The sequence below is a fragment of the Acromyrmex echinatior genome, chromosome 7 (genome assembly GCF_024713525.1).
Source record: "Acromyrmex echinatior isolate Ae372 chromosome 7, ASM2471352v2, whole genome shotgun sequence".
NCBI classification, from domain to species: domain Eukaryota; kingdom Metazoa; phylum Arthropoda; class Insecta; order Hymenoptera; family Formicidae; genus Acromyrmex; species Acromyrmex echinatior.
Window position 1 is genome coordinate 9931763 of NC_141858.1, and position 19484 is coordinate 9951246.

General features: G+C 30.3%; 2 protein-coding genes across 6 annotated transcripts in view; one reads left to right on the forward strand and one right to left on the reverse strand.

Moving 5' to 3' along the window:
* LOC105154478 (hypothetical protein) overlaps nucleotides 1–19484 on the forward strand; it is a 211892-nt gene that overhangs the window by 104254 nt on the left and 88154 nt on the right. The window lies entirely within an intron of this gene.
* Nucleotides 1–19484, reverse strand: part of LOC105154476 (adenylate cyclase type 5) — a 141196-nt gene that overhangs the window by 48786 nt on the left and 72926 nt on the right. For all 3 annotated transcript variants that reach the window (XM_087407702.1, XM_087407701.1, XM_087407703.1), the window contains 2 exons: nucleotides 16077–16290; nucleotides 14058–14413 (listed from right to left, as the gene is read on the reverse strand). In XM_087407702.1, the coding sequence (XP_087263828.1) occupies nucleotides 14058–14413; nucleotides 16077–16290 (570 nt within the window). The remainder of the gene's footprint in view (nucleotides 1–14057; nucleotides 14414–16076; nucleotides 16291–19484) is intronic.

Consider the following 19484-nt stretch of genomic DNA (forward strand, 5'->3'; position numbering starts at 1 on the left):
TTTATGAGTAAGTAAACAAGTATCATAAAAACAATGTGTTTTAAAACATAAATTCTAAGATAAATGAATGAAATACGTGTTAATTTAACATAAATATTAATTAAAAAAATATGCTTCCATAGTTTGCTTACAAATTGTTAGTATTATTTTTTTGTGGTAATTTTTTTACATGATATCTTTATTATTTTTTCAACATATTTATTTTATATTGAATTAACACAAAAACTTGAGTGGACCATTTGGGACACATGAAATGTATTTAACTTAACATAATTTTTCCAAAGTGTAGCTAATCATCATTATTACTATCATTGTTACTACCATTTTCATTGCTGTTATCTAATTCACTACGCCTCCGTATTGATAAGAGTCACTTACAGCTGTCGCGTCGAGCTTTCTATTATTTCATTTTATTTAACTCGCTACAATGTTTCAACTGGCACGATTGCCATTCTCGCCAATTTCTCCGCTTGTAGCCGGCTGTTTATCTTTATTCGAAAATGACATCGAAGAAATAGTTATTTGCGTCATGGCGCGATATTTTACATCGACGGTAGTTTACATCGCAATCTATATTCGGGCCGAATTATTTTAGTAACAAAATCGATAGTTACTGCGGCCATTAAGATACACACGGGTTGACCCTTCGGAATCATTCTCCACCTCGTGATCGTCAGGGGTTGCCCACAGTAACAAGGCATATTATACTTTTGGAGTGGAAAAGATTGTCGGCCGGGTAATCAAGATAAGGGTTGACACTGGATTGTCCCTTCGTTCCATCGCTAACCCTAGTTCTTCGCGTCAAGAAACGGATGGAAAAAGTATAGATAACAACTACAAGAACAAACGATCGTCCCTCGCAATCCTCGCAAGGGATATGGAATATTTAATAAGCTCTGTCTTCGGGTTGTTCTTTCATTTCGTTTATTAGTCCTTAAGTAGACATAAAAAAATGATACCTGCGAGTTTTGAATAATTTCGTAATTTAATTGATAGAGGGGAATATAAAATGGAAGATTTTAATACCTAAATTTTTATAATATAATTTGTCAACAGACTCAACTAAAAGCGAAGTGACCTTGCTCCGCGAAAACTCAATTAAATACAGATTTATGTGTTTGAGTATTTAATGAACATACGCAAGACACGTCATAAAGACGTGACTAACGTGAGATGTGTAAAGCGTGAGCGTGACGGAAGAAACGTGCCTCAAATCTTAATCACACAAAATCAAATTTTAGGAGTTTAATTATGAAGAGAAAAACAATTTATTTTAGAATGACGTGCTCTTGACTGTTCGTTTCAATATTTTTGATGACGTAACTTTACAAGTACCTTTGTAATCGCTCGCGATGATTTGATGTATCTAAGTCGTTTTCGTGACTTCGTGGATCCAATATCAAAGATCGAGTGTGATTGATCGAGTATGTCGTCATTGTTCGCAGGAGATTCGGCTCCGCGGCAATCACGCGAAAATATTCCGTGCTCACGAAGAGGTAAAAATTCTATTTCACGAGCCAAAGACCTCTCTAGATATAATATTCCAGTATCTTAATTCTCGTATCTTAATTAAAGTGATGCAACGCGGGTTAATTCGAAGTTAATTAACACAACGATGGCGGAATTGAACGTATCGTGACGTGTCGACGGAGGAAATTTGCGTTTAATTTGTAAAATGACAGAACAGAAAAATACGGAGCTTATATCAAGAGATCGTTCGTTAAATTTGATTTAACGTACCGAACGTAGTTTTTTTATTTAGGGCTTATTTGTTTTTTCTTTCCTTTGTTTGCTTAGTCGTTGTTTTTTTTATTTAGCGACGATCTTTTCATCGCTTTTTCCTACATAGCGCCACGCCATTCAAATCTGGACCAGCCGTTCGATTTGTTTTCGTCGGAATGGAAGATACGAACATTCGTGAATTCTTCGTACCGAATTTTTTGCGATTTACCCCGCAGCGTCGATTAAAATTGTAGCCTTGTTCGCGTTTCACGTTAATATTCGTTTTTCATGGAAAATTGCCGCACATTTCCACCAGGTAGACGCGCAATTATTGAAATCGTCGGAAATTGAACACAGGATTGCGTTGATCGCGAGGAAAAATAAAGGAACGAACGTTTTGCAGATTTTAACAGATTTGCCCGTATCTGGTCGAGTAATTAATTGAAACATAATAGCTGCAATAATGTAGCTGGTATATTACAGAAAAATATTTGCTCTACTTTTATACAAAATATACACTTTATGTACATATCAGACTGTGACTAATTTAAATTTCATTTTATTGTATTGTGTTTCTTTTTATGTACATATATCTTTATTGTAATATACATATATTTGTAATGCGCACTGAAAACAGTATAAAAGAAGAATTATTGAATGGATTTTATAAAAAAGCTATTTTTTACTATTTTATTATTATGCTTTTTTAGTTTATTATTGTTATTATTACTCTTGTTTATCATTTCCAGTGGTATTTAATTTTTCTTTGTAATATACATATTTTAAAACTTGCAAATATTTAAATACAACACTCGCGCCTTATGGGAGTTATACCGGTATCATTTTGAAAATTTTACTCGAGGTTTAGTCTCTCACCAAACTTTTCAGCTTTCGGTATTTAATATTAAATAGCCTGGCTTTAGGAAGGCTATTGGAATAAATCTCTGGCAAGGTAAAGAAATTTCAAAGCAAACTATTTATAAACAACTTCCGGTATACGTGTCTTATCAAGAGATGTGGTAGTGTCTCGCGCTAAATATATATTATTCTGTCCATCATACACGTTATTGTGTAGCATGTATAATCGATACGGTAAACAAACACTACTGCAGGTTTGTAAAAAACAATTTTAATTTTTTAATTTTATTTCTCGTAAGTAACGAGTCAGAGAAAATGGAGTAAACTGAGATTACCTGTTACACTCCTAACGAGAATATCTCATCATTAAAAAAAATGTAACAAAGAGCTACTGTTTAAAGCCCATTTTAGACGATGTATAATTCGCGATAGAATTTGAAACAGAATTTGGGATATAATTTTATGCGTCATGTAACACAGAAATAATTATAATTATAAATTTATAATGTAATGCTCTATTTTTATAAATATAAAGACGCATTTAATATGATGCGTCTCTTATATTTATAAAAAACGTAGAGTATAAATATCGTGATTGGTTAATTGTAACTGATGTAATGAAAATTAAAAATATGTAACAAATATTATTCAAATATGAAAATAACACATATTATTCATATATAAATAACATAAATTACAATTTAAGATAGATTAGTTATAAGTAATAAATTTATTTATTAATAAATTATATTTTTTTTATTAATAATTGTATTTATAATTTAATTGATATATAAAATTATAAGTAAAATTTTATTTCGAATTTTATTGAATTATTGATCGTGTAAAGTGGGCTTAAAACTGTAATTTATTTTTAATTATATAAATTGCGTTAACAAATTTTTTTCCTGTAAGTTAATATAGTCTTAAATTATTTCATCAAACAAAGTCAGAAAAAAATTAACAAATAATTAATTCTGTGCGATGTACCGCTCTCTTTTTTTTTATATTTTAATAATATTTCGTAATTTTGTAAAATCGATAGGGATGCAGCTCTTGTATAGCTGTGTCGTGAAGAGGAAAGTTCATCTCTGAATCTCTTTCTTCCCGCCTTTTGCCATGTCTTTTTCTTACTTTGCTTTCACGCTTCGTAACATTTTCCGTCAAATATTCATATCGAAAGGACAAGCGGCGGAACTCGCCTTTCGCTTATCTATATACGTTGGCGCTTCCGCTGTCTTCAGCACTGCGTCAGTTTGTACTTCTCCACTCCGCAAATAAGCGGCAGCTGTGCAATATCACGAATTGTCGCGGTTCTCTTTTCGCATTTCCGGTCGATTAGACGCTTCCCTCGTGTACCAGCTTGCGAGAAAAGCGATTGCATGTACTACAAACAGGCACTTTCAATCCGATCTCTGGTGCCGAGTGGCCCCGACAAACGGACGCGGAATAAACTGCTCGTCAAGTGTTTGTGGCTTTCATCGCGATTACACGGAAGGCACATTACATTGTAAAGACCGTTTTCACAATAGGAGAGAACTGCCGCATGCTGATCGCCTAAATCGTATCTGATCAATATTTATTTTATATTATTAGTCGATATAAGCAATATTTAGTAACAGTAATATAAAATGCATGAACAATGAATAATATAGACAAAAGTATAATAGCTTATGTCTTGTTTTATGGACGTTAGCGGCATTTTAAAAAATCAGGTACATCTGATATTAATTTTTAATTAACTTATGTAGCTGATAATAACGTGATCATCCAATTTTATTATAAATTTTTGTATTTTTATAAAAGAAGATTTATTATACAATATTTTACATTCACTATATGCACACATTTGTATTATAAAGATTAAATCGATATTTTCACAAAATCCATCAAGTTTTTTAAATTATACCATCACAAGATAAGACTGATAATTAACAATAATAAAACTAATAATTAATATCAATAGAAATGCAAAAATATATTTAAATCATCATTTTTATTTTAACATGTCATTTTTCTTTTTATTATTGTTATTTAATAATTATAAAATATTTGATTTCTTTCAATTATTAAAATTAAATATTAATTGATTATTAGGTATTAATTAATGATTTTTTTTATTAATCTTATAATTTTAAATATTTTCATTTATAAAATCAAAGGAAATATGATAAAAAATACCTATAAAAACGATTGAGGCGACCGGTTGTCTTTGTAGCATGTTACAAAAAGACCTATAACAAATTAATTTGTTATTAGTAGAAAGTTAAACATGTAATAATAAGCGTCTGAAACCTCAAGCTACAATTTCTAATATTTATTTGCGTACAAAACAGTGTCAAATGGAAAATATAATAAAAAATAGGTTAAGTGGTTCGCATTCGGCAATTCTTCCCTATATGATTACCAAAACATTAAAGGTCATCAATGAAAGGATTATGTTCAGTTTAGGCCTCAGCTCAACAGCATTGAGACCTAGCTAGGATTGTAAAACATAAAAGGATTAAAAAGTTCCATGTGCACTTTGTAAAATGAGTCTCTACAGCTATTCAAAGTTCGCTATTATGACCATGTATTGTGCTATATACTATATCATGTAGGACTGGTTTTATTCGATTTCTCGAATCATTTAGTATCTGGAATATGTTCAATCTGAACGAACAACAAAAACCTTTTTTGGACCCTAAATGAATAATAATTATAAGTAATATTTATTAATCGATGAAGAGAGAAGAGAAAGACACTCAAAGTATGAAACAAAAGGTTTTAATTGATTTGACAAAGAGGCTGCGGTTCAGTATTTTTAACTATAATATTTCCATCTCTTGTTTCAGTACGTTTTCTTTTATAACCAACAGGCATGACACATATATTTAAATGTGTTGGAGTGAGGCTCTTATGGAATTACTAGGCTCTTGTTCCAAGAAATCTAGCACTTCCCCAGCCAATAAATGTTTACGCGACTGGTTCTTTTAAATATTTTTCACATTGTCTACAGTGGATCTCATCGCGACCAGTAACTGCTTCGGGATGACTTTGTACCAAAGACTGATTTACCCCTATTGGTACATTCGTCACTTGTCCCTCAGATCGAACTTCAGCGACATTGCCGTCATTACAAGCAAATCCGAATTTCTGTGACATGACGGCATGAATCGCGACCAGGGACTTAACTGGATTAATGAACTATACCAAATATATTTTAGATATTACTTCAATGTCTTTGATACAATTCATTACGGCCGTCACCGCGGGGAGGTGCCTTGGACGCAGAGAAATTGGATAAGACTAGTGCTACATGGTCGTAACGAATTTTGGATAGTTCTAGGAAATCTCTCTTATAAAATTGGGCTTATGGAATTTTTGATTCTCTTTTGATACCTTAAAATTTTAGATATGTCTCAAAGTTGTTCATCTAGGGTCCAAATTTCCTTATAAAACATAGTCCTTTATGAATTTCTTGATAATCTTTAATCTTTAGGTAACCATGTATTGTGAAAACAAGCTTAAGTAGGAAATTTCTATAGAGGGGCTAATCATGTAACTTTTTCTCTAGGACGGAAATGTGAAAAATGAAAATTTTTTATATATGTGTGCCAAATAAGCAGAATGTCTGCATGAAAATCGATGCATTAAACAACTTTTAGATATCCTTAAAAGTTCTTTAAGCAGAGATTTAAGATTTTTAAGATATTTCATAAAAAATTCTGAAAAGATCTTGAAGTTGTCTAATGCATTGATTTTATAATTTTACACAATCGATACTCAGATCGCTCCACTTTAATTTTCTGTAAACGATAAATTTTATTTATTTTTACCTGCAATTCTACGTTCACAATTATTCGATAAACGTTATTAATGTCTTCGTTGGAAATACTGTTATATCATTTCTGGCTTGAAATTTGCCGATAACGGTTGTTTATGTTCTCTCGATTTCTTGATTTCTCATCAATGATATACAACTATCATAAATAATATATAGTATGTCACTATTATCATTTCTGTTAGAGCTTGCGTGATTTCTTATTTTTTGTATCTGCTGATTTTTCCATGAATGCGGCAGTTTTATGAAATGTACGTAAATCATTATTTAGGGAAATCTTATTATCGTAATTCAGCGTTATATCATCAATATGAAAATCTCGTACCATCCATTGTATAAAATATCTCCCAGTTATATATATCCTTCCATAGGAGTGAGAAAATAAAGTCGTTATTTACGTGAATCTACCAGTCCCTACTCAAGGGACATTTCAGGTGGATTTTCTATCCTCGAAAAAAAAAAAAAAAATAAAAAACACAACATTCGATCCGTGTTATACGACGCATGTGATATAATGTCAAGCGAGAACCCCCTTTTCCACGACATGACGGATGGAGCGAAAAGAACGTTGCAACTTACGTTTATGCAGCGTGACTAGCAATGTCTTCATTTGGTAATTCTTTCATGATTATTTGCATATTTGAATAAGATTTGCTTTGGTATTCTCAAGGTTCTGTCGTTGCCGTTATTTCCAGTTCACATGGTCTTAGCAATCACTTTTACCTCAATTTTTCTTTCACTTCATTTATTTCAATAATATATTTTTGTTATTACAACGTTTGAAGGCATCAAAGTTTGACATGCGCTCGATTGTACGAATAAACAAGTTTTCAAGTGGCACTTCTTTTTTCTTCAGGTTGATAAATATACACATAGAAAAATTGAAAAAAATAATAATACGCAGTCGAGGATTTGTACTTCGGTTTGTTATTCGAACTATCCGTGAAAATCACTTTACAATAAAGTATCCGACGGGAATTTTGTGAGCGCAAGCTCATTCAGATTAGCGAAATGGCTGTCGATTGGACAAATCCGTGGATTCGTACAGAAAATTGGGATATATGTATAAATAGAACAATTATCGATGGGAATGCGTCGAGTAATGGGTTCAGAACGCATCGATGTATAAATGCTCTTTCAGCCTTAATATATGTATTTCAACGTGAAATGTATAAAATAGAAACGGTTCTATCAATTTTGTTATTAATGTGCTAGAAATAATAAAAAAAAAGATAAATAAGTTTTCAATAAAAACTTCCTTCTCTTTATATTTTATTTATCATATCTCGTATACTAAAGGAAATAATTACTGACAGTTTGTAACCCAATTAGCTCAATAAGCACCGACTTGTGGAAATAAAAATTAAGAAACTTTGTTGTTTTCGAGTTAATTAAGTACTAATTATTGCGGCCAAGCGTGAGGTAAATGACATTTTCTGTGTGCCCGTTTTGAATTGAATTTTTTACAGGATGCTGTAATCCTGTGTCTTCATAAAAGCGACAGAAAAAAATATTACATTGATAAAAGCGAGGGAAAAAATTTTATGTTGTTAACTCGTATAAAATGATCGATACAGGTGTTCGTTGTTGCATCTCATGCGACCGTTAAGAAGATACGTTATCGGGAAGAATCCGCACTGCGTTATAAACTGCAGATAAAGGATACGCATGCAACTGTTATTAATGCTTTTACGCGACATAAAAAAAATGTATTTATGTGATGGTTACGAGATTCGAATGGTTGAAATAAGTATTTACCGGAGGCGGAATATTGTGAAAAGCAACGTTACAATAGACGGCTCACTAATATATGTATATCGTACTCACATAAACGATTTCTTTGCAAGAATTTTATAAAATCAAAAAAGTTGTATTATATAAAAGTTTTGCTTAGAATGATTTCAATATAAAATGTAGAATCTGTTTCGCATCATAATTTATTAAAAATTGTGATTTTTAAAAAATTAGAACGCATAAGAAAATTTTTTTAGCACGAAAGCAAATGTAAAAACATTTATTATACGATATTAATTTATTTTAATTTTTTATGCAATTTTTAATTTATTATAATTTTTCTACATTTTTTTTTTAAAGTTACTAAATGGCGTCACTACTCCGAGATACAGTGCGAATACATTGTAGCGTTGGTGTAACATTTGAAATAGGTCAATATAAAAGTAGATCCCTATACACTATAACAGAGATGTTAATTATCCGAGAGTGTCTGATCCTTCAAAAGCGACGATTATCTGAAACAAGCTGGGATGATGCGATTCGCCGGAACATGAGAGCCAAATTCTAAAGGTGAAACAGTCGATGCAATCAGCAAACCTAGAACGTGATGTCTGAGTCTATTAGTACCGCTGGGCAATGTCTTTCGCTGAATCTCCGGTGTGAATGGTGATTCAAAGGACCTAGCTTTGAGGATAGTTGTGGAGTTTGCGGATTACAAGTTGTGACAACAAGTTCACCGAGCCTATCGTGCTCGGACGCGTGATGGGGACATTAACGCCGAGAATAGCGAACGCTGCCTCGCGAACCTCCTGGTTTATATTGGGGAAAGTTTCCTCGTTTGCTCTCGCGAGAAATTACATTTACAAATTCAGCTCGTGTCTATAACGTTTAATTGCTGTTGGCCGCGGTTGTCGGAAAACGCAACTAATAATTCCTTTGATCTTAGCAACACGATTTTAATACATGAATGATTTGTACAAAAAAAGCAGTGGTGAGTTTTTGTTTCTGCAGTTCTTTAAAATGTATTTGCAAGAGTTAAATTTTCTAAAAGTCTCTTTATGTATATAAGTGTATACATGCGTGTATTTTCTCCAATCTGCGCTGATAATCTGTATAAACAGCAAATATTCTGGAAGCCATTTTATAAAATGTTCATGTTAAGCGACTTATGCATGTTTTGTTAGATAAACTCGTATACAAGGATGAGCAAAATAATAGTATAAAATGACAGAACTTCTCATAAATTAACCACGTTGTTAATACAATTAATTTTTTTAAGTGACTATGATATGTCTCGAAATGACTTACGTAATAAGCTGATTAGTATAACATAAAGCCATGTACACTGAAAAAATAAGATGTTAACAGTATTATTTTAATTGAAAATAATTTTGTTGATTTAACAACAGTATTAACGAAATAAATAAATTTTTATTAAAGCAGTAGTGTAAGTAATTTATTTTATTAATGACGATACTGAATTAACAAAATTATTTTTAAAATAACGCTGTTGACATATCATTTTTTGTCAGTATATTATCTTTCAATTTATCTTCGCTCAAGCTGAACGAAAAATACGCTGAACTGACAATTTGCGGGATTAAAGTTACAGTGGGTATATATTATAGATGAAATATTTTTTATATCATTTATTTTTAACATTTTAAAAAATGTTTTCGTGATTTACTTTGAAGCTTAAAAAAGTTAAGACACAGTAATTTATTAAGGTACTTTATGTAAGAAGATTTTGCAAAAAGATTTTAACAAGCGTAAATCGCGATAATAGTAAAACTTTTTATTGTCAATTGAATTTTATATCTTTTTGTTTTTATTATTTTCGCTATTTTCTTTTCTTCTTTTGCGACAAATTTGTCTTTTCTTTAAAAGTCATAGAATATTCATTTTATTTCTTTTAATACGCAAATTTATATATTTATATATTTTTTGATTTGCTGAATAATAAATTTAGTGTCGCAAATCTTGTCTCGCGATAAAAGTAAGGCACGGTATATGACAAGAGACAAGTTAACAGTCTAAGTAGTAATGTAATTACAAGCAGCTGCAATATTTTATTGTTGACTTTACTGAAATTTTTACGATCTTTAGTCGACCTCGGCTCGATAAAAGTACCTTACAAAAGCCTCTCTCATTAAGGGATCAAATTGTTTGCCATAATAAGGGTCGGTTTACGAGCACTCTTGATTCTTAATAAGCTATTCAGAGCTTTATTTAGCTATGAATTTCTTTCGCCTTGCTTTATCTTACATTTTTTTCTTAAAGTTCAAAGTTAGCAACTTTGGTTTATTTTTCAGACAAAGATTACAGAATTTTGTATGCATAAAATAATTATTTTTATCATTGCACTTCTTATCGCAATATTAAAAATTTAACAAGAATAACTTTTTATAGATTAACATTCAGCAGTAGCGACAATAAAATAACAAAATATCGTAGAATTACACAAGTAGTTTTTTTACAGAATATAATTACAATGTAATTATATATAATAGCTTGATAGCTTCCAAGAGTTAATTTGATTCTATGTGATAGTACTCGAAATGCTTCCTGCAAACGTGACTTTCTCGCTACAGCTCGTTAATTAATTATGTTGTAAAAAATCGCGCGTGACAGTTGCTTTACGTAGCTTAACGAGAGCACCTTTTATTATAAAACGATATCTTTTATTCCGTATGACGTACAATTCGAGTTATCTAAAAGCGAAAGCTCTCCATCGAGCCTTTAACGTCATATCGGAGTCGTATGTATTGCGCGCGGCGGTGCGAAAAGCAATTACGGTCCATTTTGTGGGACTTGGCGTGTACCTGACCGATGAAATGACATTACTCTCCCGAACGTGAAAATAACAAGCCGAATGAATTATTAATGCCGAGGTGCGCAACCCGGATTCTAACAGAAACCATATTTGAAAGAGATTGTGATATGCGATCCACTTTGGCCAAATTATCAGCTTTCGCTAGCCTATTTTAGCCAGTCAAATTATTTAATTTAATCTATCCACAGTCTGAGCATATTTTCCATAATGATTTAAACCGCATATTATCTCTAGATAATTATATCTTTGCGGTTTTATTTATTAAAAAGGTAATGGAAAATGACATTAAAATAATATTTTTCAATATTTAAATAAGAAGATATATTTGAAATGCCTCTGTTATATATAGCAATTTTTTTAACAATAAAAATTTATTATAGAATATGAACAGAGAGAGAGAGAGAGAGAGAGCTATATGAGAGAGAGCTATACGAAACTACATAATTAGCTACATAATTAACTCTATAGTTTCATGTCAGCAATTTATTTAGAATGACCTTTATAATTACTAGTGCAAATATTGTGAGGCAAATATTACTGCTCTTTATTAATATCGATTGATCAGCTTTAATTGTATAGATTATGTTTGCACGATAGCCTTAATCGGATTTAATAACATCCGTATTTATGAAATTGGTCAATCATAGCTATTTCTGTGAAGAATGGATAACTGTGATTGGACAGTTTCATAACTACGGATGTAATTAAATTCAATTAAAAGTGCTATGTAATCATAGTCATAGATCTGTTTACATTCGTCATGGAAATGGTTTCCCTTTAAAAATTAATTAGGTTCTATGGTGATGGCGGAAAACAATGAAATGCGATACGTTGTAATTACGCGGAATTCTGAATTCTCGACGTGATAAAACTTAAATAGAGCGCGACAAGAGAGAATCCAGGCGGGAAACTTGATGGATAGGAACGTCCAAAGATGCAGTAAGACGAAATTCTTTCCACGAGACTTCATAACAAGTAGAATCGACATCTAGCACACGATGTTCTCTTTAGCTTTTTCCGCGTAGCGTTGATTTATTTTCTTATCTCTTATCAAGGCAGCTAACCAACGCTCTTTGATCACAGTGTAAGTTAATGAGATTTGTAACGAATGCAGTAAGAATAAGGCTAGTTTTCTGATTGCAATCTTAATGCTTAGTTTATTTCTTGTTTTCATGTTTCTTTGATCATAACTGAAGTTATTAAATAAATTCATCGAGATTTATTAAGGTTCTCTTTGAAAAATCATGGAATATTTCTTGTTTAACCTTTTATATTTGTAATTCTCATCCGAATAATTTTATATAGAACTGATTTAATAATTTACTTGATTATACATTTTTTCATGATGTTTATTTTTCTTGTTCCGTTTAGGTGTGAAATAAAGAGAGATAAAAAAAGATCCAAAAAATTAAACAGAAAACACAAATCATGCAATCTCATTCGCAGACACTTACGTTTACGATCCAACAATAGAAATTAATGCTATGTCAAAATGTCCTTTGGCAAGGATCGAAACAGATCGAAATTCGCTTTAATTAGATTTCCAATTCAGTTCGCCAGTTATTTGCGAACAACATACCTCGTTTCGGGCATTCAATGTCTACTTTGTGCACCGTTAATAAATAGATATGTGTATTGTCGCCAGTGATATGTGTATATCACTTCACGAACCTCTAACCATTTCCATAACGATATGTATTGATTACAATGCCAATTTTGCTAAATTAATCGCACTGTTATTGCCACTGTCATTTTCAGCACCGATAATCACAAAGTATCGATACTAAACAATAAAGGAGAATATTTCATAGATCAATTTCAGTACTTTACAAAGAGTTTATCAAGATTAATTTTAAATTTAGCCACAGCAGAAATTATAATGATCATATCAAACAAAATAGAAATAGAAATTACGATAGACTAGTTTATTATTTTAATTTCCTATTAATTTAAATTATATCTTTTCTATTGCGTACATAAAATGCAATAAATATAAGAGAATTTTTTTCTAAATTTTTTAATTTTAATTAAAGAATTAGTTTTTTACATTGCTTATATTAACTTTGAATATTCTACATAACATGAAAAATCTAATTTTTCTATTTATCGGATACATGCATCCGTTTTATTTATATTCTAATACTTTATTTAAAGAATCAAAAAATTTTATAATATAATATAATTGTTATATATATACACATTATTATACGTGATTCAAATAATATATATTGGAATACAATAAACAGTATCTTAACTGAAAATACAAATCATGATGCACGTGGCGATGTACCGGAAGTACACACCGGAAATGTACAATGCATTATGAGCCTCTCACAACATTGATTAATTAATATTATCAGTAACCTACTTTCGCTAATTGCTGCCAAACGTAATAAATGTACGATCGCTAATTAACACGAATCTGTGGCTTATAATTGTCACGTGCCGCAACAAAGCAGGAACTTTTTCATCAAATATCGCTCTGATTATCTAGTGCACTTATTATCGAACACTTTATAGAATTGATTCTCTCTGCGGTTAATAAATATTTGCGAAAATAAATACATACTCATAATTCCTTCAAAATCATTGTGATGTGAAACATAAGGTCGTTTTTAAAAACCATTAAAAAAACCATAAAAACCATTAAAAAGTTTAGAATGTTAGAGCTGACTTAATTACCAAATCTAAAATTAAATATGTAAAATCCAATTTTGATTGCACATTTAATAAAAAGTACCATATATTAAATTTCGTTAAGTTAAGAAGAAAGAATTGAGATAAAGTACCATTTCCTAAATTAAGGAACTTAGACGACTTTACTTACGAAGCATTAAAAACTTTTACGGAAATATCATCTTCATTAAATTTGTTTTTTTATTATATAATCAATTCATATTTAAGAAAATTGGTAAGTAATGTATATGTACTTTTTCAAATTTAATACGTGATGACAAGATCTCGAAGAATCTTAAATATTAGTTAAGATATTGATAGGGAAAGATCTTTTTACCAACTTGTAAAGAGACTTTTTCCCTAACCCAATATAAGCGAAGTTCGTTGACGGCGTTAACTACTGATTGAACTCACGTGTGCCATCATCGATGGATAGTGCGGGTAGAGAAGGAAAGCTCCGATGAGGTGAGCGGCCGAGAAAACAATCCCAGCGATGCAGGCGTGTCTGAGTCTGATCGGTAGAAGAGCGTAGGCCATATAGATGAAGAAGCAGACCATTAAGGCAGCAGCGAGAGGACCTCCGGTTCGAAGATCCTTCGATTTCGAGGAGAATGATGTATCGCCGGTATTCTCACGACCCACTTCGTGCAGTCGTGCCAAATGAATGCTCAGAGTCACTTGTAAAGCCAGCAGGGTGACTAGCACTGCACCACTAACGCCCGCCAGCCATATCTCATTCATGCCAGGTCTTGAAATAGCTGCTACCAAAGCTGAAAGAAAATTTCGAATTCTGGTTAAGATAATATTTTTCGCAAAATTATTTAGGTTTTAATATGCCTATCAGCATTGAAGATTTTTCTAAGATGCATCAATATTATTAAATTGCTTGTTAATTTGTGCTACTCTAGTTCTCTGTTAGAATTGCGTTTCAAGATTAATAGTTAAATTCGATGCGCGGTGTTTGCAGGATTGAATATATAAATGAATGAGTATAAATTCGCATTGAATTATTTAAGTATTAAACATCCAGCTTGATCTTTTGAGATCCTTTATTTTCTATTTGTTGTGTATTTATATTATGATCTTGAAAGATACTTTGTTTATTGAAAGGAAAGTTGTTCATTATTGATTCTTACGTTTTGAAATGTTCGATGAACACATTTAGAAATGTAGAGCCAGTACGAAATGGCATGAGTGTTCGATATATATTTCAAACTAAAGTGGATGATACTTTAACAGTTTTTTCGCGATTTCTATTTATCTAGACTATTTTGTCTTTCGTGCGAACATCGAGAGAAAAGTTCATTATTTATATCACAGGTTTCTCAAGTTTTTACATTAAACATTCTACATAAGTAAGTTTTTACATTAAATATTCTATATAAGTAAGTTTCTTCAGAAAATTCGATTAAAGTTACTAATGCGACGAATTATTTGGTCAAGCTTGTGCTGGTCGAAAAGGAGGTACGAAGGAATAAACTTTGCAAGTTATTGCGATGCGAAAAGCGGGTGTCTCATTGCGTGTTCTGACGCTTTCGAAAGGAAACAACACTTGTAGACAATATTCTCATGCATTATTGATACCTCGTGAAACATTGAGGCTCAGGGAAAACAGGGATTCCCTACATACATAGACGATAGCATAGAATGTACGTAACGTCTTTTAGCGTCGTTCGCGACATTTGACTACAGAGCTATTTCGATGCAATTCCAGTAATGTTCAAACTGTATATTTTATGAAAGCTTGAGATTTTTCTATAAATAAGTTTCTGACGTGATATACGTTGGACGATTAGATTTTTTTTCCGCAGATATTCTGAGCACTTGAATTTGATTTTTCATGCAATGAAAGGAAACATAGAAGTTTATCGAAAGTTTATAGAATTCTTTGATATAATTGTAATTTTAGTAAAATTAAATTTATATAACAAAAAAATTATTCGTTTTAGCATAAAAAAACAATTTTTTTCTTTAGCAAAATTGCGACCAACAAGTAGTTTTTGCAGGAGAACAGGTTGAAGTTAACAAATAAGTGCAAAAATTATTTATTGAATTCAATTTTGCTAAAAGAAAAAGTTGTTTTAGCATAAGGTATCATATCTTGTACTCCGAACTCGTGAATTTCACCCAATACATATAAATTGGTTTAATTATAAACAGAAATAAACAACTTTTTAAATTGAATTTATAATTGAAAATAATATTCAAAATAGATTTTAAATTGATTCAAGAAAACGCGAAGATACAAAGAAAAGCAACATTTAAATTTTTTTTAATTCTGGAATAATATTTTAAGTAAATTCCTTAAATTAGTACAAAAGTTATTTTTAGATCTTGAAGCAAATGCAAACTTAATTCTGGCATCTCGGAACTATCGCTTTCAAATGAGAAACTTTGATTGTGAAAAATTAATTCGTGGGGATTGAGTCTTACCGGCGTAAATAACGATGCAGGTCACTAGGGTGATTGCGAGGGAAAGATTTTCAGGTCTCTGTAAGAGTGTGATGAGCGACTGGTTGCCGGTCAGCATTAACTTCGTGATAAGTAATAGGCCCAGTGCCAGCGCTAAACCGACCAGTAGACCGAGCACGTGTGTCATGTTACTTTGATTCATACGTAGGAAGTAGCGTTGATACAGCATTTCAACCTGAAACATATGAGCACAGACTTGTGTTAATCAACAATTCGTCTGTAAACTGATAACGTTATATCTCATATATATGCCATACAGGTGGAGAAGAGTATATTAAATTCATAAAATAAGATATTTTTACACTTCTACAAAGATAGAAATTTTAAATCATATCATTTATTAATTTAAAAATAATTTATTATTGTGTGTGATTATGACATTTTGTAATTAATAATAATTCACATCCCGTTTATAATTTCGAATAGATCTTTCTATATTATAATTTTAATAGATTTTAAATTTTAATATTTTATTTTATTTAAAAGGACACAATAATTAATTAAGTTTTTGATAAAAAAAAAGTCTGTTACATATTGTACAAAAAAATCTTAGATTAAAAAAAAATATTGTATGGAATATGGTATACAGAATAAATATTTGATGAAAGCAGTGCGGCTGTCGCGCTAAATTAATAGTTAGTCACTGGGACTGGAAACTAAAATAAAACATTCACTGCACTATATATAGATAGTTTACACTATATAGATAGTTGTGAAATGACAGTTACATGCATAGGTATATAAAATGTATCTATTGTACTTCTCGGAATTGCACTCGATAGAAAAATATATGTCGCGAAATGCATTGCCAAAGTTAATTGTTACGCCGTTATCAATTGATTGGCGTTTATTTGAATTTGTGCGAATCACTAATGCATCATTATTGTCTTGTTCGTCTTACTAATTGCATTTCATGCTTATTGGCGTGATATATTTATTACGCAATATATATAATGTATATAAATATTATTAGCTATTATTTATATTGTGTATAATATATAACTATATAAATTTTTATATTTTTTGTATTATATATAATATAATATATAAGTAACATATTATCCAGAAACATAATATATATATGTATATTATATTTATTACACACATAAAAATATATATCCAGATAATACTAAAAGTCCGAAAAGAATTCTTTTTTAATTTCCGACTTACAAAATGAATTCCTGTTTCATTCCAGTTTTATTTTAAATTATTCCTGACAGTCCCAAAAGATTTCATTTTTATGTCATCAGTTGTGAGCTCTTTCAGATTCAAAAGGGTTTCTAATCATTTTTTATTTCTTAATTTCGTATGAGATTAAATCATACTTTGGTTTTTATGTAAATTAAATATTTATACATTTATATATGCATATAAATATATTTGTATATATTTTTTAATTCTTTCTTAGTTCATTTCGAACGGATTATGTTAATTCATAAAGAACTTAAAAAGGTGAATACTTTTCGAGTTCGAAAAATGGATTAGTTATATTATCTGGGTAAATAGAGGAAAGCCTTCTATGAGATAGACGCCTAATATGAAATATAGCGGCGTTTTTGTTAAACTAATAAACGCTATCTATTGATTCCACCATGAATTTATTACTCTTGGATTGAAAACTATTTAGGAAATTCATTATTAAATCATGTCTGTAGTCATAAAAAAAGATTTTAGAATTTAAATGTCTTCAAGTTTTATTGAGATGAGCCTTTAAATTTTTTTTATTATTTAATAAATATTTGGCAATAAATTCTTCATGTAGTGATAGAGTAAAGTCGTACCAATGGAAAAATACGGGATATGTTAAATTGTTTAATTACAGAAGATAGATTTAATGATCGTAAAACCATAAGGCGTGAAAATTGTAATATGAGATACCCAGAGTATTTTTAATATGTTCTTATGTTATAGTGAAAATCGTTGCTAAAGAATAAATGTTATTGTACAATAATAAAAAGGACAATCGGAATGAACGTCGAGTGCCTATTTCTGCGATGCTTGATTCCAACTATCTGAGTTCTGGGTATAATCGCAATGCTCATTTTTCACGTACTCTAGCTGTGTTTATTTGCATTTTAGAAACATGAAATAAAGTTTTTTAATTGCAATACTGATATACTTTACTATCGATTTCTCGGGGCATCTCATATTAGGAGCACAAATTTTTGACTTTGTGATATGCTCACTTTTTACATTTCTTTAATTAAAAAAAAAATGGAATTTGAATTATATATATATATATATATGTATATATATATATATAAATTTTATATAATGTTATCTTAAAGCTTATTAAATTCCCTTCAAAATGACCTATAATTTTTTTAAATTCTGCTCATAGACTTCTAGCATTTATTCAAAATAAACTCGGTATCTCATAATAAGGGTCTTTCCTCGATATACCTAGTATTTTTATCGAATTAAGATTCAACTAATAGTATAGACTCTTCTCAGCTTGCAAAACGCTGTGCTCAAGCAGAATTAATTCTCATCGTGTAAACGTTTTTGTACTACCTATTTAGTGTAAATGGAGTTCATTTGTGTCCGGTGTATTTTTTTTAATGAATTATATGATTCAAAAAATATTAAAAAGTTCACATAGCTTCCTTAACTATTCTAAACGAAGGTTTCATACACAATTTAACAAATCTATTTGTTTAAATATTTTATTTTTGCATTATGAACACAAATGTGAGTAGTAATATGTTCAAAATTTTGTTACTTTTGAACAAATCAATGAAATCTAATAATTATAAATGGAAAATAAAGTTTAAGATTCATATTTTAATAAAAAAAAATATATATGTCAACAAATTTTTTAAATTTAAATGCTTAAGTTTTGGACATGAAGTCAATTCTAAAAATTACATTATAAAAATAAGCAATAACATGAAAAATTGACATTTAACTTTAAAAAATTAATTTTTGATTCAAAGTCTATAATCTCATGCACTTTTATAAATAAAAAAATATGTACGAAATGACATTTATAAGAGAACGAAGAAATTGTAACAGTTGTTCTGCCGAGCGTGATTTGTCATTTTTATTATAATTTTTAATCTTACATATTGGGGTTCCACAAACTTGCTAAATCGAGATTTTTTCACACTTTTCTTTTTCTTTAAACCTATATATCTCTTCTTTAATTCTATCGACTTTTATACATTATGGACTTGTTCCTTAATTAATTTTCCATCGATTGAAAAAAAATTAATTGAAATATTTTTAAGATTGAACATAGAAAAAATATGAACGTAGAAAAAAATGGATCAGATGTGTAAGGTATAGTATATCTAGTGTAGATGAATGAATTGTAATGAGTTACGAAATAAGATAGGAAAACCCGTATATGATAATAATCCATTCATC